The 21,314-nt window shown below is 39.3% G+C and overlaps 1 protein-coding gene across 7 annotated transcripts in view; it reads left to right on the top strand.

Annotated features, from left to right (window-relative positions):
- The window catches only part of DLG2 (discs large MAGUK scaffold protein 2), a 995,087-nt gene that overhangs the window by 130,786 nt on the left and 842,987 nt on the right, over positions 1-21,314 (top strand). For all 7 annotated transcript variants that reach the window (XM_039378618.1, XM_039378625.1, XM_039378621.1 and 4 more), the window contains exon 5: positions 16,702-16,800. In XM_039378618.1, the coding sequence (XP_039234552.1) occupies positions 16,702-16,800 (99 nt within the window). The remainder of the gene's footprint in view (positions 1-16,701; positions 16,801-21,314) is intronic.

Below are 21,314 nucleotides of genomic sequence, written 5' to 3'. Positions count from 1 at the left end.
TCATTAGAAGAGTTCAAAACATTGAGTTTTATGTGTCTGTTTCTTCACTAGATTTAGCTCCTTGAGTATGTATTTATCTGATCAAATGCAGTTTGTGTCTGTGGGTTGATTTTGTACCAGAGCCAATTCCCATGTAATTCTATTTGGCACTAAGTTCTCCTTCAAGACAGCAGCAATCTTTTTAAGGGGTACAGTATAAGGGACATCTTGGTTTGTGTTTTTCTAGATATGTTCCTTTGGCACCCAAGGATGTGTAAAAACTCTAACTCAATATTTGCTGAACAACAATGCTGAAGCTTGACTCCATTTTTTTTTTTTTTTTGGTCGTGCTGGTGTTTATTTTTAATATACACTAGCTTTCAATTTTGTATTTTTTTTGCATTAATAAGGTTTTCTTTACTTGCAGATATTATTTTATACACTTGCCTTTTCAGCTGACTTGACTAATGTTTAGATATGGGTAACTTCAAAGTCACTGTGTTATTAAAACCCTTATTTATGACTAGCTGCAGCTAAATGACTTTTCCATACTGGGTATCCATGCTGGGTCTCTATTTATAAATTTGTTATTTGTTCTGTAGCTTGTCAATAACTTGAGTGCCAGTGCATCTGTTAAATGTCATTTTAGAGTTTCTGAGTGTGTTTTAATGTGGTCAGGCCAATGTTTCCATTTTAGACCAAGTCGTATCTATGCAGAACAGTGTCATCCTGGGGATAGGAATGCTCCAGAGTGCAGTATTCTGGCCTCCATATCCAAAATCCCTGTAGGAGAGTTTTCCGAGGAAGTCATGATGCTGAGAGGAGAGCAACATGCATGTCACACCACTCTCTAAACAGACAATTTCTGTCCCCCTGGACAAGTCTTGGAACTAGACATCATTCTACTTGTGCCATCATCTTGTGTTTGCATAGAGTTAGACATGCTCACATAAAAAGCCTTTTCCTTTGTTTCCTCTCACTTTTCCACAGTGCTGAAGAAAGGGACCTTGGGGTCCTGGTCGATGGCAAGTAGAATTTGAGTCAGCAGTGCCCTGGCAGCCAGGAGGGCCAACAGTGTCCTGGAGGCATCAGGCAAAGCATCACCAGCCAGTCAAGGGAGGGGATTGTCCTGCTCTGTTCTGCACTGGGGCGGCCTCACCTTGAATATTGTGTGCAGTTTTGGGCACCACAGTATAGGAAAGATATTAAGCTGTTAGAGAGTGTCCAAAGAGGGGCGATGAAGATGGTGAATAACCTTAAGGGGAAACCGTGTGAGGAGCAGCTGAGGTCACTTGGTCTGTTCATCCTGGAGAAGAGGAGACTGAGGGGAGAGCTCGTTGCAGTCTACAACTTCCTCGTGAGGGAAGAGGAGGGGCAGGCACTGATCTCTTCTCTGTGGTGACCAGTGGCAGGACCTGAGGGAATGGCCCAAATTTGTGTCAGGGAAGGCTGAGGTTGGGTTTTAGGAAAAGGTTCTTCACCCAGAGGGTGATTAGGTACTGGAACAGACTCCCCAGGGAAGTGGTCACAGCACCAACTCTGTCAGAGTTTAAGAAGTGTTTGGACAATACTGTCGGCACATGGTGTGACTCTTGGAGCTGTTCTGTGCAGGTCTAGGAGTTGGACTTTGATGATCCCTGTGGGTCCTTTCCAACTCAGGATAGTCTACGATTCTATGATTTTAACATCATCATCATATTGGTTTGCCTTGCATGAGAGTTTAGAGGACTCACTGATTTGATTTGTCCTTTCTGATTTAGTTTAACGATAGTTTATTTAATTTAATATTTGATTTCTCCTGACATTGGTGGGATGGATCTGGGGTGTTGGTATTAAACAAACTATACCTGATCAGAAATGATGAAAGAGTCATATCCTCCACAACAGGTTTATTTGCTTTTATTTTTTTTCACATTTATATAATATGCCTATCAATCAACCTCTAGGTACTTTTCTAATCTGTGATTTGTTATTTCATCTGCAAAGCATTGGGAGCAGGCCAGAACAGCTGTTAGGGACCAGAAACAATAATTTTCCCAAATGAAAATGTGCCTGAGTATTAACCAGCATACAGAATTAGCCAAACTTTTAATTAAGCAGTGAGCGTCTATTATGATAAGCATTGAGGTCAGACTATTGTGTAAATTCTACTTGTATGTATCAAGGTGAAAAATTATAGATCTAGTTTGAAAATATCACTTGACAAAAAGCTCTTGCAATTTTAACTTATTTTTTCTAAAATAATTTTCCTAAACCATGATATGTTCTAACAAGGGAACACCAAGTAATCTGAAAAAGTTGCTAATAAATAAAAATATCAGAATGTCCCAACAGGTTTCTTCCACAAGCTACCAGTTCCTTTAAAGAGTATGTGCTATAATTCATTGTTTCTAATAAGATTCTGAGAAGTTCTATTTTAACCACCTGTAAAAACAAATACATCAACTCTTAAAAATATACTTCTTTGCCTTATAAAGCTGTAAGGGTTCTGTAAAATTGATATTCAGGGACAAATGTACTCTAGTTAAGATTCACTCTAAAAATATTTCAGAGCAATTTGTCTCACACGTTTATTGACTCTGATTCTTCACCAATCTGAGCAACTGAGCAAGAGAATTCACTGCTATCCATGTGCAAAGAACACAGGTCTCCATAGAGAGGTTTAATAGTCCATTATATATTTTTACACTCTAGCAATACTTCTTTATTAAAATGCTTCCTAACTAGTTCCCAAGAGTAAAGAAAGATATCACCCCAAGACTTCTGGATCATATAAAGGTCACCCTGGGAGTGATTTTCTGGATAGATGCATGTATCTTTGCTCAGTAAGATAAATATACATGAAAGAGAAAATATCCATCCTCTTTAGTTTTTTATAAACCGGAACAGATACTTGCAGGTTTTAGCAAATAGTAAAATACAGTTCCAAAAGTAACAACCTGGGAAACTAAAAGGAAGCTGTCAGCTTGAAAATATCATTTCTCTCCACATTTTTTTATGTATAATACTGTTACAAATAACAATACTAGAAACACAGGACCTTATGCATTTTCAGCTTGTACATTTTACATGTTTGATTGTGCTTGATTCTCACTTGTACCACTTTAATCTGAACAAGTTATACTGAAAGCTGCCTCTGGTTTAGAGATGAGAGAATTTGCTGCTTATTTGCCATTATAATATTTGGCTGGATCGTGAATTAAGCATTCATCTAGACCTTTGTGCACTGTGAAGAAGTGAATTTCATCCTTTGCCATTCTTCTTTTCAAGCCTTTAGGAACATGTTTCTTTTTCCTCTGTAATCTTGATCCATTTATTCATCCAAATGGCTTTTTATAGAGGTCACTTTCTACACTTATTTCTCTATTTTCCTTGCTGGTGGAAGCCTCTGTTGACTTCCACCTTTCCACCATCTTGACACCACCGTTTGTCTTACTCTTAAGGTCTGTTTCCTCTCTACATGTCTACTCCTGTACCTCACTAGCTCTTGACCTCCCCATCTGCTTCTTCAGTTCTTCAGCACATATTCAGTGAGGAACTTTCTTGATATTGCCACTTTCAGTGCTCAGAAGCTCTTCAGAGAGAGCTAGTGCACTAGCTCTCTGTTTCATCTTTAAAACTGTGTTTTGTCTGAAAAGATAGGTGGTTGCAGCTGTAACAAGCATTCCTGGTATGATATTCTCCTCCTGTTGATCAATACTCCAGTTCTTTCCAGAAGTGCAGGGGAGCCTACCTGGTTTTCTGAAATGCTGTGCCCTGTCACTATATATATATATATATTTTAGCTCAGCACTTTCAAGTAGTCATGGTGTTGCTTTCTGAGAAGAGACAAGGCAAACAGCTGCTGTACAGGTTGGAAAAAAAATTGAATTAGCAGTAACAGACATAGTGGATCTGAAGTCCATTTTTTCAGAAGGGCTTTTGAAACTGACGTAAGCAACAATGGTAACTTTTAAATTTATGTCGTTTTAATGAACCGCTAAAACAAGTTTGATCTATGTGTTTTGGAATTTGTTAATTACAATGAGAAGAATTAAAAAGATCTGCTGAGAGATTTCAGGTCGGTCATTACGTCAGACTTGTGTCTTTTCTCAGACATTTTTTGGTGTTGCGGTGAGTTTGTAGAAAACCAGAGGTAACAAAATGGACAAGTTTGTGTCTTCCTGAGGAGTAGGAAGATTCATGACAGACATATGCCTTCACTTATGTAACCAGAATTCTTTTTTTTTTTGAGATATCTTGTACTTTTTTTGACTGTAAATGCCCCCAGCGCACCCAATGGTATCTCTGCTAGGTCAACAGCAAGCCTGTAACTACAGCTTTCAGTATTCAGGATGCTGAATAAATTGTTACCTGAAACAGTCCATCTTCTGCTGTTAGAGGTGTATTTCTTAATGCTGCTTCTTAATTTGGTATCACTTTATGTCTTGGCTTCCTTACTTTTTTTTACCATCTAGGGAATGTGCCTGATATAAACAGATATCTTTGCACTCAAAGTGGACACTTCTGTTACTTTTGAGGTTTAGAATCATATTACTCTTCACTTGCAATTTGTGATGATCATTTTACTCTTGGACAAGGACCAAAAACCTCCTTATACTGGTGTTCTGTTTGGTGTTCTGTTCTACAGAGAGTCATCACAGAGAGGGGAGGACTGATCTGACATTCTTGCTCAGTGCTGAATAGAGAGGAGTGCTCAAGTTGTAGTGAATTTGGAAAACCAGTCTTTGTGCCCAGCTTCACAGTGTTTTGTTGCAGCCCAGCCAAAAGACAAAGAAGGCTTGGATTGTCTTCGTGAAGGGTGATCAGGACGTTGGTCACAGATATTCAAAAGAAGATTCCTTGTTAACTGTAGCTAAGAAAATAGACATTGTGATGTTTCCAAACTGTGAAATTACATCACTGATTACAGGTATTTGTCTTAATAGTAAAACTGCATTTTTGCTAGTAGATTTTAAAAGTGCAATATTATAATTTACCATCTCTTTTAGGGGCATCTCTTGTGAGCCCTGTTTTACTATGTACTGCACAAAAATGTGTCAAGAGGATGATCTTGCCTAGCTTCATCTTTGTTTATAAGCTAGTGAAATGTGAACTTGACCTTGTGATAGCAATAATGCAATAGGTTGTCAAGAATGGGGCTGCTGTTGTGGTTTAACCTGTCAGGTAGCTAAACACCACACAGCCACTTGCTCACTCCCCTGCTTCCCCGTGGGATGGGGGAAAGAATTGAGAAAAAAAAAGTAAAATTTTTAGGTTGAGATAAGACTGTTTGACAGAACAGGAATGGGAAGGAAAATAATAGCAAAAAAGAATTTGGATATACAAAGCAAGTTATGCCTACCAGCCACTGACCAATGCCCAGCCTGTTCCTGAGCAGCAATCCCTGGCCAGCTTTCCTCCCATTTCACATACTGAGCATGACACCACATGGTATGGAATGTCCTTTGGATCATTTGGCCTCAGCTGTCCCAGCTGTGTCTCCTCCTAGGTTCTTGCGCCGCTCCAGCCTTCTCCCTGGTGGGCTGGTGTGAGAAACAGAAAAGTCCTCGGCTTAGTGTAAACACCACTTAGCAACAACTAAAACATCAGTGTCTTATCAACATTATTCTCATCCTAAATCCAAAACACAGCACTGTACCAGGTACTAGGAAGAAAATGAACTCTATCCCAGCTGCAACCAGGACAGCTACATATACAGAATAGCACATAGAGCTGTGTTCTGTTGGCATTGACAAACATCAATGTTTTTCTGAGGCTTCTGAATACAACCAGAATTGGAATTTGAGCCCCTGCTAATGAGAGGTGAGTAGAGTAGGACATACAGTAGATTAGAGTAACTAGGACATAAAGGTGATTTGGGATGTTTCCAGCAAATATTTTCCTAGCCTATACATACATTGATACTCAATCCAGCCTCTTTGATGAGAGATACATTCCAACAAAGGGAGAAAGACTTACCTAAGATGTGTAGACACATGCAAATGCATAAAGTTGCAGACAGCTTTAGCGTGAGGTGTTGCAGAGTTGACAGTTTTTATAAGACTGGATTTATTGCCTTATCCAGGCTCCCCTCGATGTCAGTGAGCTGTGACAAGGGCTCTGTTTCTCAAGTAAAGAACTATCAGCTTCAGCTGGTACCTGTGAAGAATTCCTGGTCCATGTAGGAACCATATGGCCTGCATAAGGTAGTATGCATGGAATAGGCATTATATAGACTGGGAGACTTCCTCCCTACCACCCTTGGCACTGCCTGGTACATGAAAAATTTTCTCCTTCTCTCGGTGTCAACTACAGTTGACAGTGATATTTATTTAATGGGCTTACAGCAGCCCTTACACTTCTGTGCTTCTACAACCACAAGCTCACAGAAGCTGAAATCCCTGTATGGTCCATAATATTTTAATAACCTTGGTCAGTGGCTAGTGCTAATAGTTCTTGGAGTCCTCATACAAAGCCACATATTTCTGCTATGTCTCCATTAGGCAGTGGCAGATTCTTATCCAGTGTGGAGGTCAGGACGGTTGTCACAAAGGAAATTGTCGAGCATTGGCAGATCCACGGAGCCCTAACTTTCTGCAAAGTATTTAGTGAAGTATTTGTTATCCCTTTCACTAAATACTTTGTTGTCTGTTTATCAACAGTTAGGGAGCGTGATGATGTATTCTGCAGTTTAATGACCTGATTCATTCTACTTACCTTTTGAGTCCTCTTCCTTTGATATTTTGTGATGCTTTGTAGGAGTGAAGCTGGATTAAGAGATATGGCACTATGTTTTGCCAAAGGTTTGTTTAGTTGCAGTACTTTTTGCGTGTCAGCATGAGTATATCCAATTGTCTAGCTCAGCAGCCATGACTTAGCAAGGCATCTTGCCACTGTAATGACAGTCACTGCTTACTGCTCCTCCCTATGACTCTGGCTGAAACAAATATTCTTCTATACTAAGGTTTAGGATGCTTCAAGTAAAACCATCTTGAGAAGTGAAAATCATTAAAATATCCTTCAAGGCTTTGATTTTATGGTTTTGTTGGTGGTTTGTGTTTGTTTGTTTTTTTTTTTCTTTTCTTCTTTTCTTGTCTTTAATACAGGCTTTATGTTCTTGTATTGGTGTAAAACACCTTTGGTCTTTGTGTCACTTTATGATATATCAGTTCTGTTCTCAAAATAGGACTAGTTTTATTACTGCTATGGAGTAGACTGACTTAATTGCACCATTTCTGGCAAGAACATGCACAAAATTTAATCTCAAGTGAAACATACATAGTTTCCTCTTCTGTATTTCTCTGGAGGTGTGCATAAATAGGAAGAGACTGTGTGGGCCGGTAGTGGAGACAGGAGAGTGTTTCTGTTCTTGGATTTGCTATGGACCTGCAGCACATCATGAGATAAATTAGAATTCAATCACATTATCTGAGTGACTTCTTATTAAAATATATTTTATACAAGGTTATCATGCAGTATATAGCACTCTTGGATGTTACTTCTATTTTGAGTTGTTAGAATCATGAAATGGTTTGGGTTGAATGGGACCTTAATGATCATCTAGTTCTAATTTTCCTAATTTTCCTAATGGGCAGGGACATCTTCCACTAGACCAGGTTGCCTGAACTCCCATCCAACCTGGCCTTGAATACTTACAGGTATGAGGCATCTGCAACTTCTCTGGGCAACCTGTTCCATTGCCTCACCACTCTGACAGTAAAGAATTTTTTCCTGATAACCAATCTGAACCTGTCCTCTTTAAAGACATTTCCCCTTGTCCTGTCACTACATGCCTGTGTCAAAAGTCCTTCTCCAGCTCTCTTGTAGCCTTTTTAGGTAGAGAAAGATGCTATGAGGGGTAGATCCTGTCATAAACTGTGTGTGGTAACACACAGTCACTCTTTTTCTCCTGGGAACTAAGAGGAATACAGTCCTTTGAAAGCAATGATCATAATTGTCCTGACTGAAATAGATACTATTATACTTAGCAGTAAATGAAGAACTGCCTCCAGAAGCCAAGGCAGCCCATAGGAGCCATTGCACTAGTCCTTTTCCATCAAAAACTCTAACCTTACATTCAGAAATGCCCTATTATCTCTAATCTGAGGTCACTCCATGACAGCTCTGTGGAACAATGGTTACCAAGCAGTTCCTCATCTTGCACCTTACTATAATTGTTATTAATTAATACAGTCTCTCTCATTATGGTTGTTACAGGGGACCAGATAAAAACACAACATCAGCAGTTAAGTAATTACAATTTAATGGACCCTTTTGAAGGGGTGCAGAGCTGGGAAAGGTCAACAGCCAACAGCAGCCTGGAAAGAGGGAAGGGCAAAGGCTATCTTCCTCCTCCCTCTTCCCTCCATTTGATTGTATCTGTAAAAAAATGGAGGCCCCAAGAGTTTAGGAATCAGTTCTCTTCCTGGATAAAAGCGAAGTTGAGCTCATCATGTGCTACACCATTGTGTATGGAAAGTGGAAACCACTCTGTAAGATCCTCCTGACTTGAGAGCACTGCAGTGATTTACTTTAATGTTTTACATCTCCGCAGCTATGTTTGCTGCCTCAAATCTGTTACAGCTATGCACCTTTCTGAAGAGTCTAGTGCTCATTTAATTTACTTCTGGTTTTCAGGGGAAAATGCACCAAGTAGGGGCTGTTACTGTGTGGGCCTTCTGTTATGATCTTGACCTCAAGCTGTATATCCTAAAGAGGACTACTGGAGTAGCAGTTTGAGGTAAAGGGCTGTACATATCCTTGGGATTTCTGGCAAACCCAGCACTGAGCCCTGAAATTGGTAGTAAAATTCCCACACTGTGCTAGGAACATCTTTGGAGGAAAATTATATTGGTTTTAAGAAAAACTAAATGTGAAAAGAACAAATAAAAAATACTGTGTTATTGTAGCAACCAAAGCAGTTGGAGTTTTTTTTAGTTGTTAAAAAAAATAAATCCACACTGATGCAATAAAAAATGACACAAGAGAATAAATGTATTGAGTTGTTATGGCAACTAAAATATGTAGGTTGGAATTTATGTATCCAGAACTTCTATGTAAGTAAAATAAACATTATCCTTGCTAATTAAAATAGCATGCAAATATTATTTAATTTAAAATCATTAGTCATATTTTCCTTTACAATTAATGACTTATTTTCTGTTTTCTGTTTCCAAGCATTTGCATTTGCTTCCAGCTGTGGTCTGCTTGTATTTTCAGGGCAAGAATGTGATTTCACTAATGTGGGCTTAAATGTGGAGGGACTCCACTGAAGCTAATAAATAATATATGTGCAGGTGGGCACAACTGGAATCAAACCATGTGCTTTAACATGTTATTCTTACTGCAACTGACCTTTCTGCTTGCAGGGCTTTTGGCAGGTGTCATTACTCCATGCTTGAAGGGACCTCCCTGTGCAACCACGTCTCCCTATGTTTCCCCCCAGCTTGATACAGTGCATATGGAGCTCCTTTCAGAGTCTGTTTCTGCATACAGCCTGCTCTCTTCAGCTCTAGATTTAGCCTCCAAGATGTTTTATGATAGCCAATTCTAAATGGGCATTCATTAATTATGTTCAGCCTTTTAATTTTTCTAGTCCTTTTCCTCCTTCAGAAGAATTCGGTAGTAGCTTCTGCTTTATTTGAAAGAAATAGAACTTTAATATCCCCAATTACTCTTTATGTTTCATCTTCTTTATGCTCAGCAAAGTGCAGGCTGGTGTCTGAAAGGTAAAGGAATGGGGAGAATGATCTGACTCTGATCCCAGTGAGCTGTGAGTTATTTGTTTAACATTTTAATCTTATTAATTCTTATGTTTAAAGGCATCTAAATTTGCCTTATGGAGTTTAAAAACATTGCTACCAAGAAGGTTTTGGAAAATACTCTATCAGAGTAAGAACTCAGCCATACATAAGTTAGTTGTCTCCATTTCTTATGTGGGTAGTTGCCTGGTATGCAGCTACAGCTGGGGTGCGTCTTTGCCTGAAAACTGCAACCAGTCTGTCCAGTCTCATGCTTTGAGTGTCATTCTCATGCATCTGAACAGTGAATTATTTACCCCTTCATCCTTGCAGCACAGTTCATCTTTGCAGTGGTTTTTTTGCTCATTTTTCCTCTTTGCCACAGCAGGTCGTGCCGCCCACAAGTATTTGGTGTGCTAGTTCTCAGCAGGGGAGACTGTACCCAAGCAACAGCCCTTTCAAGGCTTGTGTTTGCAAGGACTCTGGTAGCTGCACAGTACCCTGGTGCCTCTCTGCTGCATGAACCATTACGTGTGGCACAGTCCAGCACTGCATGACCTTAGTGACTCTCTGCTGCCTGGGAAAGGAGACACACCAGTGCCTTGGTTTGTACCCCAGCTCAAAAATAAAGCTCTGCATGAGCTGTCCTCTTTTCTGCCCCTTTAATCCCCTCTCCAGAGATCCCACTTGGAGTACTACAACCATCTCCCAACACAGGAAGGATCTGGACCAACTGGAGTGAGTCCAGAGGAGGGACACAAAGATGATCAGAGGGCTGGAGCATCTCTTTTATGAAGACAGCATGAGAGAGCTGGGATTGTTCAGCCTGGAGAAGAGAAGGCTCCTGTGAGACCTTAGAGCACCTTCCAGTATCTAAAAGGAGCTTTTAAGAAAGATAGGCACAAACTGTTTAGCAGGGCCTATTGTGACAGGGCAAGGGATAATGGTTTTAAACTAAAAGAGGGTAGAATTATATCTATATGTAAGAAATATTTTTTTTTTAAAATGAGGGTGGTGAAATGCTGGAACAGGTTGCTCAGAGAGGTGATGGATGCCCCATCCCTGGAAACATTCAAGATCAAGTTGAATGGGACTCTGAGCAACCTGATCTAGTGGAATGTGTCTCTGCCCATGGCAGGGGCATTGAAACAGATGACTCTTAAAGGTCCCTTCCAAACCAAACCATTCTATGATTCTCTTTTTCAATGATGAGCGACACTGGAGATGGAGCCTGGATCATCAAGATGAATCCTGTGTATGTCTTCAGGTCAGTCACAAGGCTTGAGTTTGTGGAGCCAGCTGACTCCTGCCAGCTTCATCTGAACTCTCTATCTGGGAGGACAAAAGCTGAAGCACGAGCTAGTGTCTCCTCCCTGCCTGAATTTCCTGCCTGGAAAGTGAGTCGTCTTGCCCCAGACCAGAGTCACAGTGCAACTGGACAATTGTGTGAAATGGATAGTCAGAGAGATGGGGTTTGAGTATAGGTTTTGTGTTCAGCCAAAGCAACTACTCAGTAAGTGATAGCCTGGATGACAGCTTTTAGTTGGATGGTCAAATCTGTATCAGGAAGGAGCAAACACAAAGTTCACTAGTGACATTCTGACATCCAGAAACATACTGAGAGCAAGACTTGCTCTCGGGAGGGTGGAGCAACATTAAACCAGATTCTGACCTTTCCAAGACACAAGCCCACAGACAGATAATTGTTCCTGAGCTGTAACAGTCTTTAAGTCTGTCATAAAATTTTCTGAGATGTTGAATCCATATTGTCTAAAGTGGAATCATAAAAATCCCAGGGCAAAATAAATATTATTGTGATATTTATGCTCACTTCCAAATACAATAACTTAAAAATTAAAACCTTGTGATGTGATTTATACAGTAGATTCCATGCCCAAATTTGTATTTTTGTTTTCTCCGTTCACATTTACCGGTCATATTGGGAAGACTGGTGCAGAAGAAAGTGTGATGACATTCTTACAGAGCTTAGCCATGAAACCTCGTAGTGATCTGCAACATCACCCTGACTTAAGACAGCTGCAAAGTCTGAGCTAATGTGATGTGATGTGCAGCAAACCTTGATGTCATCAATGAACCAGAAACCCTAACATGGAAATGGAAATAAAATCCTTTCTGATGTCTGTCTTTTGGCCTGGAATCATGCCTTTCTACAGGACTTTAGAAACACTGAATTAGGCATCTTCTTTTTTACAGGATTTTGTGGACAAAAAGCGAGCTCTGTTATATTAATTCTGGACTGAAATTTAGGCCCAGCTGAGGCAAATTAAACTACCTGACTTCTGTGGGATTATATTTCTGATTTTAGTTTCTTGCATGGCCTGCTCTGGGATTGTCCAGGTTTTCAGTCATCTGTGATATCGATGAAACAGATACCCTGTCAAAAAATTTGCTGAATGACATTTCTTCCTGTGATAAGGACTATAAGAGGGCTATAAATAGGGCTAGCAGGGTACAGAAAGAGCAAAGCACATCTTAGAGTCTGTGCATGGCATTGCAGGAAAAACTCTTCAAACTGTCAGTGATGCTTTGTCTCCCACAATCTGTCCAAGATGTACAACTTTTTGTTTTTGTGGTCCAGTGATGCTCACAGCACATTTAGGAGAGCTGTCAACTCTGTCTAGATCTGGCAGAAAGGTGCAGGCTGTGGAGGACAGATTAGAGGCACAGAAGGCATTCTTGCTGTTGCTGGCATGTTGTAACAGATGAACTTGACTTGATTCCAGTTCTAGTTCACACACAGCTTGAACAGAGTGTGAGCAGGTTGGCTGTACCTGGTGTAGAGGTGTGCTCTGTTCTATACTAGTAACAGCATCCTGCTGAGCATCTCAGTTCAGCTCGGGTTGCTTCAGAGTCCAGCATAGCTGCGGAATGAATTAATTTACATCAGTGTCCTGTAAAATAGATAATTCCAGCATATATTATTTTGAAATGTAGCTTTTTAAATGTTCTAATGATTTTCAAAAATGCTTACTCTAGAAAAAGTTAATTAAATAAAAGCAGCATCTCTCAGCACTCTATGTTCCTTGAAGCATTTGGTTACCAAGATGATAGATTTCTTGACAGATATTGGCATCCAAAAGTTAGCAGATCGCTGAGGTTTTTTTATACCTTTCCTCTCCTTATGTAAAGCACTTGGGGCAAACAGGTATTTATTAACAGGCTCTCATGGGACAGGAGCAGAGCTACCAATTGGTGATACAAAATGGCAAAAGACTGATTAGGTTGTGTTTTGAATTTCTCTTGCTAAAAGCATACAGGAGAGTGTTCCCTAAGCTGCAGAAGAAGGCGCATTAACTCTCTGAACCCTGAGGCAGTTGCACACTTATTTGGCTTCTGGGCTGTAGCTCCTCACACTCCCACCCACCCTCCCAGTCCCTTTGTAAAGCTGATCAGCGTTTTCTGGCCACAAAGTAGTGCAGGTTTCTAGAAAATATCCCATTCAAGTGTGTGTGTGTGTGTAAGTATATTCAAAGATCTGGAAGCAATATCCTAGAGAGTGGAAGAGCAGAATAATGTTTGCCTATATATTTCTTGGTGGGTTTTTTTATATATTTCTTATATTCTCCATGTTAAGCCTCACCCCGGGAAGTAAACGCGATAACTATTGCGGATAGCTACAAGCACCTCCTATTGATGTATATATATATTTATATCTAAATCAGGTATTAAGTCTGCAGCCTTACAATAGACTGGAGAATTCATCTGCCATTCCTATAGCTCAGCTGCTATAGGAAGACTTTCCATAGAAACTCTTGGAAACCCCATACCATAAATGCCTGTGAGGGCAGATGCTCCTTCTGTCTGGATGCTGACTCAGACATAAACTGAAATATGCTGCCTACTGAAAGTGGTATCAGTGACAAGTCTTTAATAACTCCGAGCTATGTACTTTGGCAAAAAATAATCAGCAAGAATTCTGTTGTTGGTTGATTGTGTCAATTGTACATGTCCTAATAAGCTATCGGAAAGATGTGTTATATGCATAGAAAAAACTTTGCTGAGCACTGTTAAAATTAGATAAAATTATCAAGGTAGATAATGTGCTTACTATTTTATTAATAAACATTTAAATAATGCTGTAAGTTTGCACAATAAAAGAGACATTGCCCTGAAGAGATTACAGTCTAAATAGTACCTGTTAATTATAAACTACATAGATTAGTGTTGATTATACACAGAATTACAAGGTTGCTTTTAGTGTGATCTACAATGCTCATGGTTACTGCCCATGTGAGCAAAGTTACCAAATGAAGTTTCAACCTGCTTATGCAACATTTGCTTGTAAAATCTCTTCTGTTTCTCTGACCAACTTGAAGAGAATAAGACCATGTTTTCTTCTGTGAAGAGGAAGATAGAGTTGTTCTAACTCCCAGCCCTCTAGATACAAGGGTCTGATAAAAAGTCTTTGGCAGCAGTTTTACTTCAAGCTTGAAGTCATTACTTCCAGAACCTCCTACAAGGATGCACAAGCGTGATGCATGTTGTCCACTGCATTTGTACTGTGTCATGCTGGGGCTACCCATTCTACATCTCAGGTCATGGTTCAGGAATAATAAGGTGTTGTTGAACACTTCCTTTGCATGAGAAGGCAGCTTTTGGCTATAAAGTGTACAGATAATTTTAGACAGTGTAGGCTTTTACTTGGCCTCTAAAGGGAGGATTGTATGTAATCAAGAATAAGAAAAGACTCAGATCAAAGATTGTTAGTTTTTAATAAATCTATCACAACACACAGCAAGTATCCTTTTTGCCTCTTGGATTATACAGTCCCATTTATTTCATAACACAAAATTAAATATCTCTTCACATTCAGAGGGATTTTTAACATATACTTTGTTTCAGTTTGGAAACCATCTATTATTTTGCTAAGGTTTATTGAACCTTAATACACTGGAACAGAGAGATGTTCCTGAGTTATTACAATTACTCTTACTTGAGCTGTTTGAACCTGCCTAATGTCCTTGTTTTGCTGCTCTTTGCAATGAATCTGTGACCCATTTCCCTAAGGAAAACAATGGAAACATTTCATAGCATCTTATGACATTGTTTTATGTTCTTTCCAAATATTAGAGTCAGCTAATAGTGAAAAAATTGAGGAAAAATATGTAAAATGTAAACAAAGCAAGTTCCTTATCCAATTTTGCAACTGCACTCATTTGATAAATGCTCCCATAGAGTATGTAGTATTTGCTGAAGCTTGTCAGACCCCTTTTGAGAAGTTGCAGAAGCTGAGCTCCTTTAGGATCAGGATCCTTTAGGTCTTGATGATTAGAGAAAATAATAAAGTATTGATTTCCAGAATTTATATTGTTGCATGTAAATAATAACAATGGAAACCACTTATGTCAGGTATTCAAGGAAAGAAAAGATGAAATTAAATTTTTTATGCGTTCTTTTTAGCTCCTTGCAAAACCAATTTTCCATTCCTGAAAGAAATACTTAGGGAGTTGCTTGGATTTTCTGTAGGTTCAGAGGCAAAACCTGGGGTCAGTTCCCTTCTGTCCTGCAAAATTTTGGCCTGGTTTCCTTGCTATCCCTTCCTCCCTTCCAGATTACAAATGGGAAATAATTCAACACCTTTCGGTGACTAGAAACCAGACAAAGGAATGCATGGTTCTCCATGTGAGAGAAGCTATAACCTTAGAGAGGACGTGCATGGAGTCCTGTGTACTCAGCCTCATGTACTGCTGAACTGCTGGGCCGGATCCAACCTTTAAGCACAGTCTTTACTGGAGCACAAGGCTTGTGCCATTGGTTCCAGTGAAGCTAAAAGCACGTGTCTAAGTAGTTGCCTGGATTAGGGCCAGCATTCAGTCTTTGCTGGACAGAGCCCTAAATAAACAATCTAGGATCAGAGGAGAAAACATTTGCACATGTGGATGTGATTTGGCTGTTTCTGTGGCAGTGGCTTGTTGTTTTCTAAGTTGTACTGGCAATGGTTGGTCTACTTAAAATGCTAACAATTTCTTGCCTGTTGTGTTAAAATTGACTGCACTCCTGTTACACAGGCTAAAACAGGATGGGTCTAAATCACTCTGACTGCGTGTGATGCTCAGCACTGACAGATACAAGACACTCTACTCTATTTGACTCTGCCCCAATTTCCTGTTTGTGCTCTTGCAGTGCCCAGAAATATTCTGAGATCCAAGTGAGAGGCAATCATCATGTTTCATTCAAAAGCTAACTCTTCAAGCACGTTTTTACAGGGCAGAGCATTGTAAACAGAGATGTCATTTGTAATATTTACTGTCTTAATGTAAAATCTACAGTAATGTATTAGATTTCCAGGAGGAAAATTGAAAAAACAAATACAGCCTTTTACTATATCTTCTGCCAAAGATGTTATTTGAAGAAATACTATGTGTTTTATGAGGGCATTGTGTAAGCAATGTAAGATTGAAATCTGTATAAATGAAGGAAAAATAACAAAAAAAGGCATTTGAATTTAAGAGATTTACAAATATGGCTTCTAGACCAGCATGAAACTCTTTAAAAAAGTGTCACCTACGGGAATGTAATGAATTAGAAATAAAAAAACAAATCAAATAATTGAATTGTTGTCGTGAGGAGATCTATTATATGTTCCTGCAGCTACTCCAGATGAGAACCCCATCACCGTCAGCGGGTCTTTTGGTCAAGGCACTGATTTACTTCCTTATCTTTACATTCTGATGCTGAGAGCTGCACAGCACCTTGAACGCCTTCTGAAGTCACCCAAAGATTACGATAAGCATCATCTTGCAGATTTAGCCTATTAAGACTTTCACAGACTTCCATGAGAGTGCCTGTAAGATTAAACCCAGAAAGTTTTGCATGACAAAACATTGAAGTGAAAATCTTATGTATAAGCCACCTGATGTTTATCTGAATTCAGGCTACCCTTTTGTATGTACATGCTAATCTTTATATTTAAATGTAATAGAATTATAGTGCACATCTCAGCTCCTTTATTTGATTTTTCTTCCCCCCTGCTCTCTAGCCTGCAGCTTCCAATGGATCAGAAGGATCTGGACAATGTGGTGAACACAACAAGGAGAACCCAATTTTTGAAAATTATGTGATAGACATAAAGACAAAGGTATTGTCCACTCTTTTTTGTGATGGAGAATGAAATCCTTATTTAGTGAAGTTTTGCTGGAGGTGAAGTGTGTAGAACATACTGAATTTGAGCTCCTGGATTTATTTTTTGCTGCTTATTGGCTGCATGTACATTACCACATCCTAATGAGGCTTATAGCTGCAATTTATTGCTGTTTGTTGCTAGCCCTGTTCATTTTGTGCTGACTTAGGCAGATTATAATTTTTATTTTTATGTACAAATATTGTTAATATTGGTGATGGTTCTACAGATTTGCTGATCTGAAAATGGTTTCGTTTCAATCTATTTTTGAAGGCCATGTTGTTGCACAGTTAGTAAATTTTTTTCAAGGTGTTTTCAGTCTCTCGTGTGATGTAGTTTCTTTTAGGTTTGGAGTCAGTATGGCGGAATATAAATGTCAGCAAACTGATGGTTTTTGTATGGGCAGTCTAATGATTCCTATCATAAAACTATGTTGAGCAAGGTAACTTCATGGCTATGGTAAGGGGGTATGTTACATTTCTCTGTCTTGCTACTTGCAACAGTGAAGGTATAAGTGTTTCTTTATAATATCTCTATTATTGTCATAGGTTCACAACTTGGCTGGAACAATTAACTTGGGCTAAAATATTACTGTGTAGACTTTCAGCCTTGGAGTCATTGTGTATTTTTTCTTTTTGAAGTGAAAGAAACTTAAGTTTTCTTTGAAAGTAAGCAAGCTGGAAACATGATGAAAAAGACCCAGATATTAACTGAGTTGGCGTGCTTGTGTGATACCTTGTAGACTTCAGCAAATGTTTCTAATAGTGGAAACTTGCAGATTATTCCTCTTGTCTAAGGCTTTTCCATGAGATTTGTTTCCAGATCTAGATTGATTTCTCTGTCCATTATATTTTCAAAATCTAAAGATCTAATTGTCTAGCATGATTTTCTGAATTTCTTGTGTTGTTGTGTTCCCAAGTTTTTCAGAAAAACTTTGGTACCATATGGGACCATGGTGGTACTTAGAAGTTGAAATACAAGAACGTGTATACTCATTGAAATTTGTCTTTATATTTATGAAAGATATTATTTCTCCAAAGCAAGGAATCATCAAAAGCTTGATATATATCCTAAATACATTGTGTCCATGAAGATATTGTAGAAATCATGGGATGTAGTGAATCTCATCCCAATTTCACAACAAAATTTATGTTATGAATGCTCAGCTGAACAATGCACTATCTTCCCTACTTAGAGTTACTGCAAACTACTGGACAGAACGTTTCTCCATCAACAATTCTATGAACTAAATTTTCATGCTGTTTGTACTCTCCAGTACAAAGTGTACCTGAGAGTAAAGCAGTTCTATTGCCAAACTCTGAAACATTCAGAGCTGTGAGTGGTATTTTCTTCAGTTCCCAGTACCATGGGATAGCAGATAGCAGATGTTCTGTTATCATTTCCAGGAACTTGTGGTTTAGTGTGTCAGTTCACTTGAAAGAGTCATTTTGTCTGATATTTTTTTTCAAGTGAGTGTGCTTGAGTGTTAGTGTCATGCTCCTTTGACAGTGACACATAGCTATTTAGGAGTGGCTACATGTTTAAACATATGCACCAGAGCTTTTCAGTTGCTGATGATCAGGTGGTTGTTAGATTTACTTCCCCAGGCAGAATGCTCAAGAATTAGAATGAACTCTTCATTCGCCATTGATCTTGAGAGTTGAGAACAACTTCAGGACATACTATCCTTGAGTACTCTGTGATTCTGTTTCAGAGTATCCCAGCCCACATAGAGCAAGCAGAGCATTTGTAACTGAAGCATTTCTATTTCATTCTGAATAAGGGATTTGTGGAAAATGAGAAAACAGTTATGGCTTTATGTGGGAAATAATAGATACAAAAATCATTAGGCATAAGTTTTAAACTAATGAGGGTTGCAGAGCTTTCAAAAGACTAGCTTATCCAAGGCCCTTTAGAGCTTTAGGATGGCTCTAGGGACCTGTCCCCATCCTCTGCCCCAGACCCTGTGATGATGAATGTGCATTTCCTATAACTCTATGAATCATATTGTGTTCCCAGCTTGCCTCACTACCTTCTTTCTCATAGGTCCCCAAAAGGGTGAGTTTGTGACAATGAGACTACTGGAGAGGTTGTACTGTTTCCATCTGTTGAGATTTTTAAGACTAGACTGGATAACAGCCTGGATAGCCTGGTCAGATCTCACTGCTGAACCTACTTTGATTGGGAGTTTGGAATGTATACCTTCCCGTGTCCTTTACATTGTCACTAACCCTGTGATCATCTGTTTACATTGACGCCTGGAGGGGCAGAAAGGCCACTGCATTGCTGTCTGACCAAGCACCCTTGGAGGCAAATGCCTTTACACACCACCAGGTACAGCAACCAGAGGCCAGGTATTACATACAATAATGCCCTCAGCAAAGTGGGCCAGTGAAGTGCCTAGTGGATTGTCTATTAGAAAAACAGAAGCAGCTTTTTTTCCTGCTTTTCTGGGCCATGCTTGGCTAAAGTGGGGCGAGGTCCAATATACTACATAAAAGGGTGGTAGGCTGGGAAAGTATTTGGGGTAAGAAGAGATAGAATCCCCTCCACAACTGTGAAGAAGAAAAAACCCTTTTTTCTGTGTCTATTGAGCCTGAGGCCACTGTGGCCACCTGGGTGCAGAGACCTTGTGATGAAGGAGTGGAGTTGCCTGTCCACCCTTTGCTTCTCCCTTCACCCATTTTACCATCTACCTGCATGACTCTGAGTGGCAAGGTCTGTGCTTCCCTACACAAAAGAAAATGGTCTATTTCTTTTCACTGGGAAAAGTACCATCTGGAGAAACTGGTCAGGACTCCAACATCAATTGTGCTGAATAGCAATGAAATTTGCCATGCATGGGTGAAGGAATGATTTGTGTTGGAGACTCTCCTGGGCCTGAGGCCAGTTGCAGAGCTGCTGCTGTTAGGACTGCTGCAGTCAGGAGGGGTAGAAATGCTAATCTGGTGATCTTTAAATTAACACCAGCGCTCCTGAGCTTCTGGTTCAGCCTGGGAACTACATTAAAATTCTTAGTGACTAAGGTATACAGAACTTCGTTCCTTCTGAAATTTGTATTAACTTCTCTTCCTGGATGAAAAGGAAATTATTTTGACATTTCATCTGTAATACAGCTCCCTACTATATAACCAGGATCTGCAAGATTAGTAATTTCTCTCTTTTTTTTTCCCTTCTACCATATACTTACTCAGATAACTTGTATCCTGGTTAGCCTACTAACTAACCAGTTGTGGTGCACAGGAACTGGGTTCAAGCGGTATAAATGAGCTCTGACTGTAAAGAACATAAGTTGCCAACTGCACGAATTGCCCTCTTGGAAGACGTAATCAGGGAAGTATTTTTTTGTAGCTTATTTGGGTGCAATATGGAACCTGACAACAAGAAACAAAATATAACCCCATGCGAATGACTGGCAATGTAATACCATCAACAAGAACTTCGTAGTACAAAATTTAAGATACATTAGGAGTAAATAAATCTTTCTCTGTATTTGTAAGAGCATGTGTGTGTTCATGTGTTCTCTGTGTAGGTGCACAGAGCTCTAAATAGTCACTGGCTAAATTTTGCAAGATGCTGACATTACTAATGCTGTGTTAGCAATCTGGTTAGATGCCTTCTTTCTTAGTGTCTACTCTAAAACTTGGAGACCTAGTACTCTTGTTTTTCTTAATTTCTACTGTTTGAATAAAAGAAAATAAGCAAGTTTTCCTTTTTTTAATAATCTATTTTTTCTTTACAGATTTTGCTCTATAGTATTTGGGTTTCAAAAGAATTTAAGAAATATTAAAAAAAGGTGCATTGTGAAAAGTTAAAAAAAATAATCAGAGAATCTTTCCTAGTGGTTTTAGCTTTTACAGAAGCTTGTTTTTACAAATATTGAATTCAGCTGGATGTTGCAGGCTCTGGTTCTAAATATAGTGGCCTAATTAAACCCTACGCTTTGGTTATCCAAGTGGAAGTACCTGGATACAGTGAAGACTTTAATGCCAGAAAGGAGCATTAAATTGTCCAGTGTAACCTGCTGCATTATAAAGACCATCACATTTTACCCACTCACATCATATTATTAGTTTTTGTGTGACTTAAAAACAGACACCTTGGTAAAATTAGAGGAGAAGGAAGCAGTCACCTGGGTAGGTGGTTTTCACATGGTGGTCCAAGAGCCACTGGTGTCATAGTGGGAAATAGCTGTTATTCTTCCTATATTAAGGTTTCCCAAGAGTCAGAGCTCATCACAGAGGTTACTTTTTACCATCTAAATTGACTGCAAGCAACTATAAACCATGTCTTTTCACCCCAGATGGCTGCTCCTCAATTTGTTTAGTTTTTGGGTCAGATCTTTCTATAGTAGACTTCAGTCAGGATCATATGTACAGACAACAAGAAGGCTGGAAAAAGTAGAACTAAGCAGTAATATGACCTCCAGAAATTAGAGGAGAAGGAGGTGTTGCTAATGACGGGTAAAGCAG

Source organism: Pipra filicauda, unplaced genomic scaffold (assembly GCF_003945595.2).
Source record: "Pipra filicauda isolate LSUMZ 115617 unplaced genomic scaffold, ASM394559v2 scaffold141_size4267151_pilon, whole genome shotgun sequence".
NCBI classification, from domain to species: domain Eukaryota; kingdom Metazoa; phylum Chordata; class Aves; order Passeriformes; family Pipridae; genus Pipra; species Pipra filicauda.
This window is presented reverse-complemented; position numbering and strand designations above follow the sequence as displayed.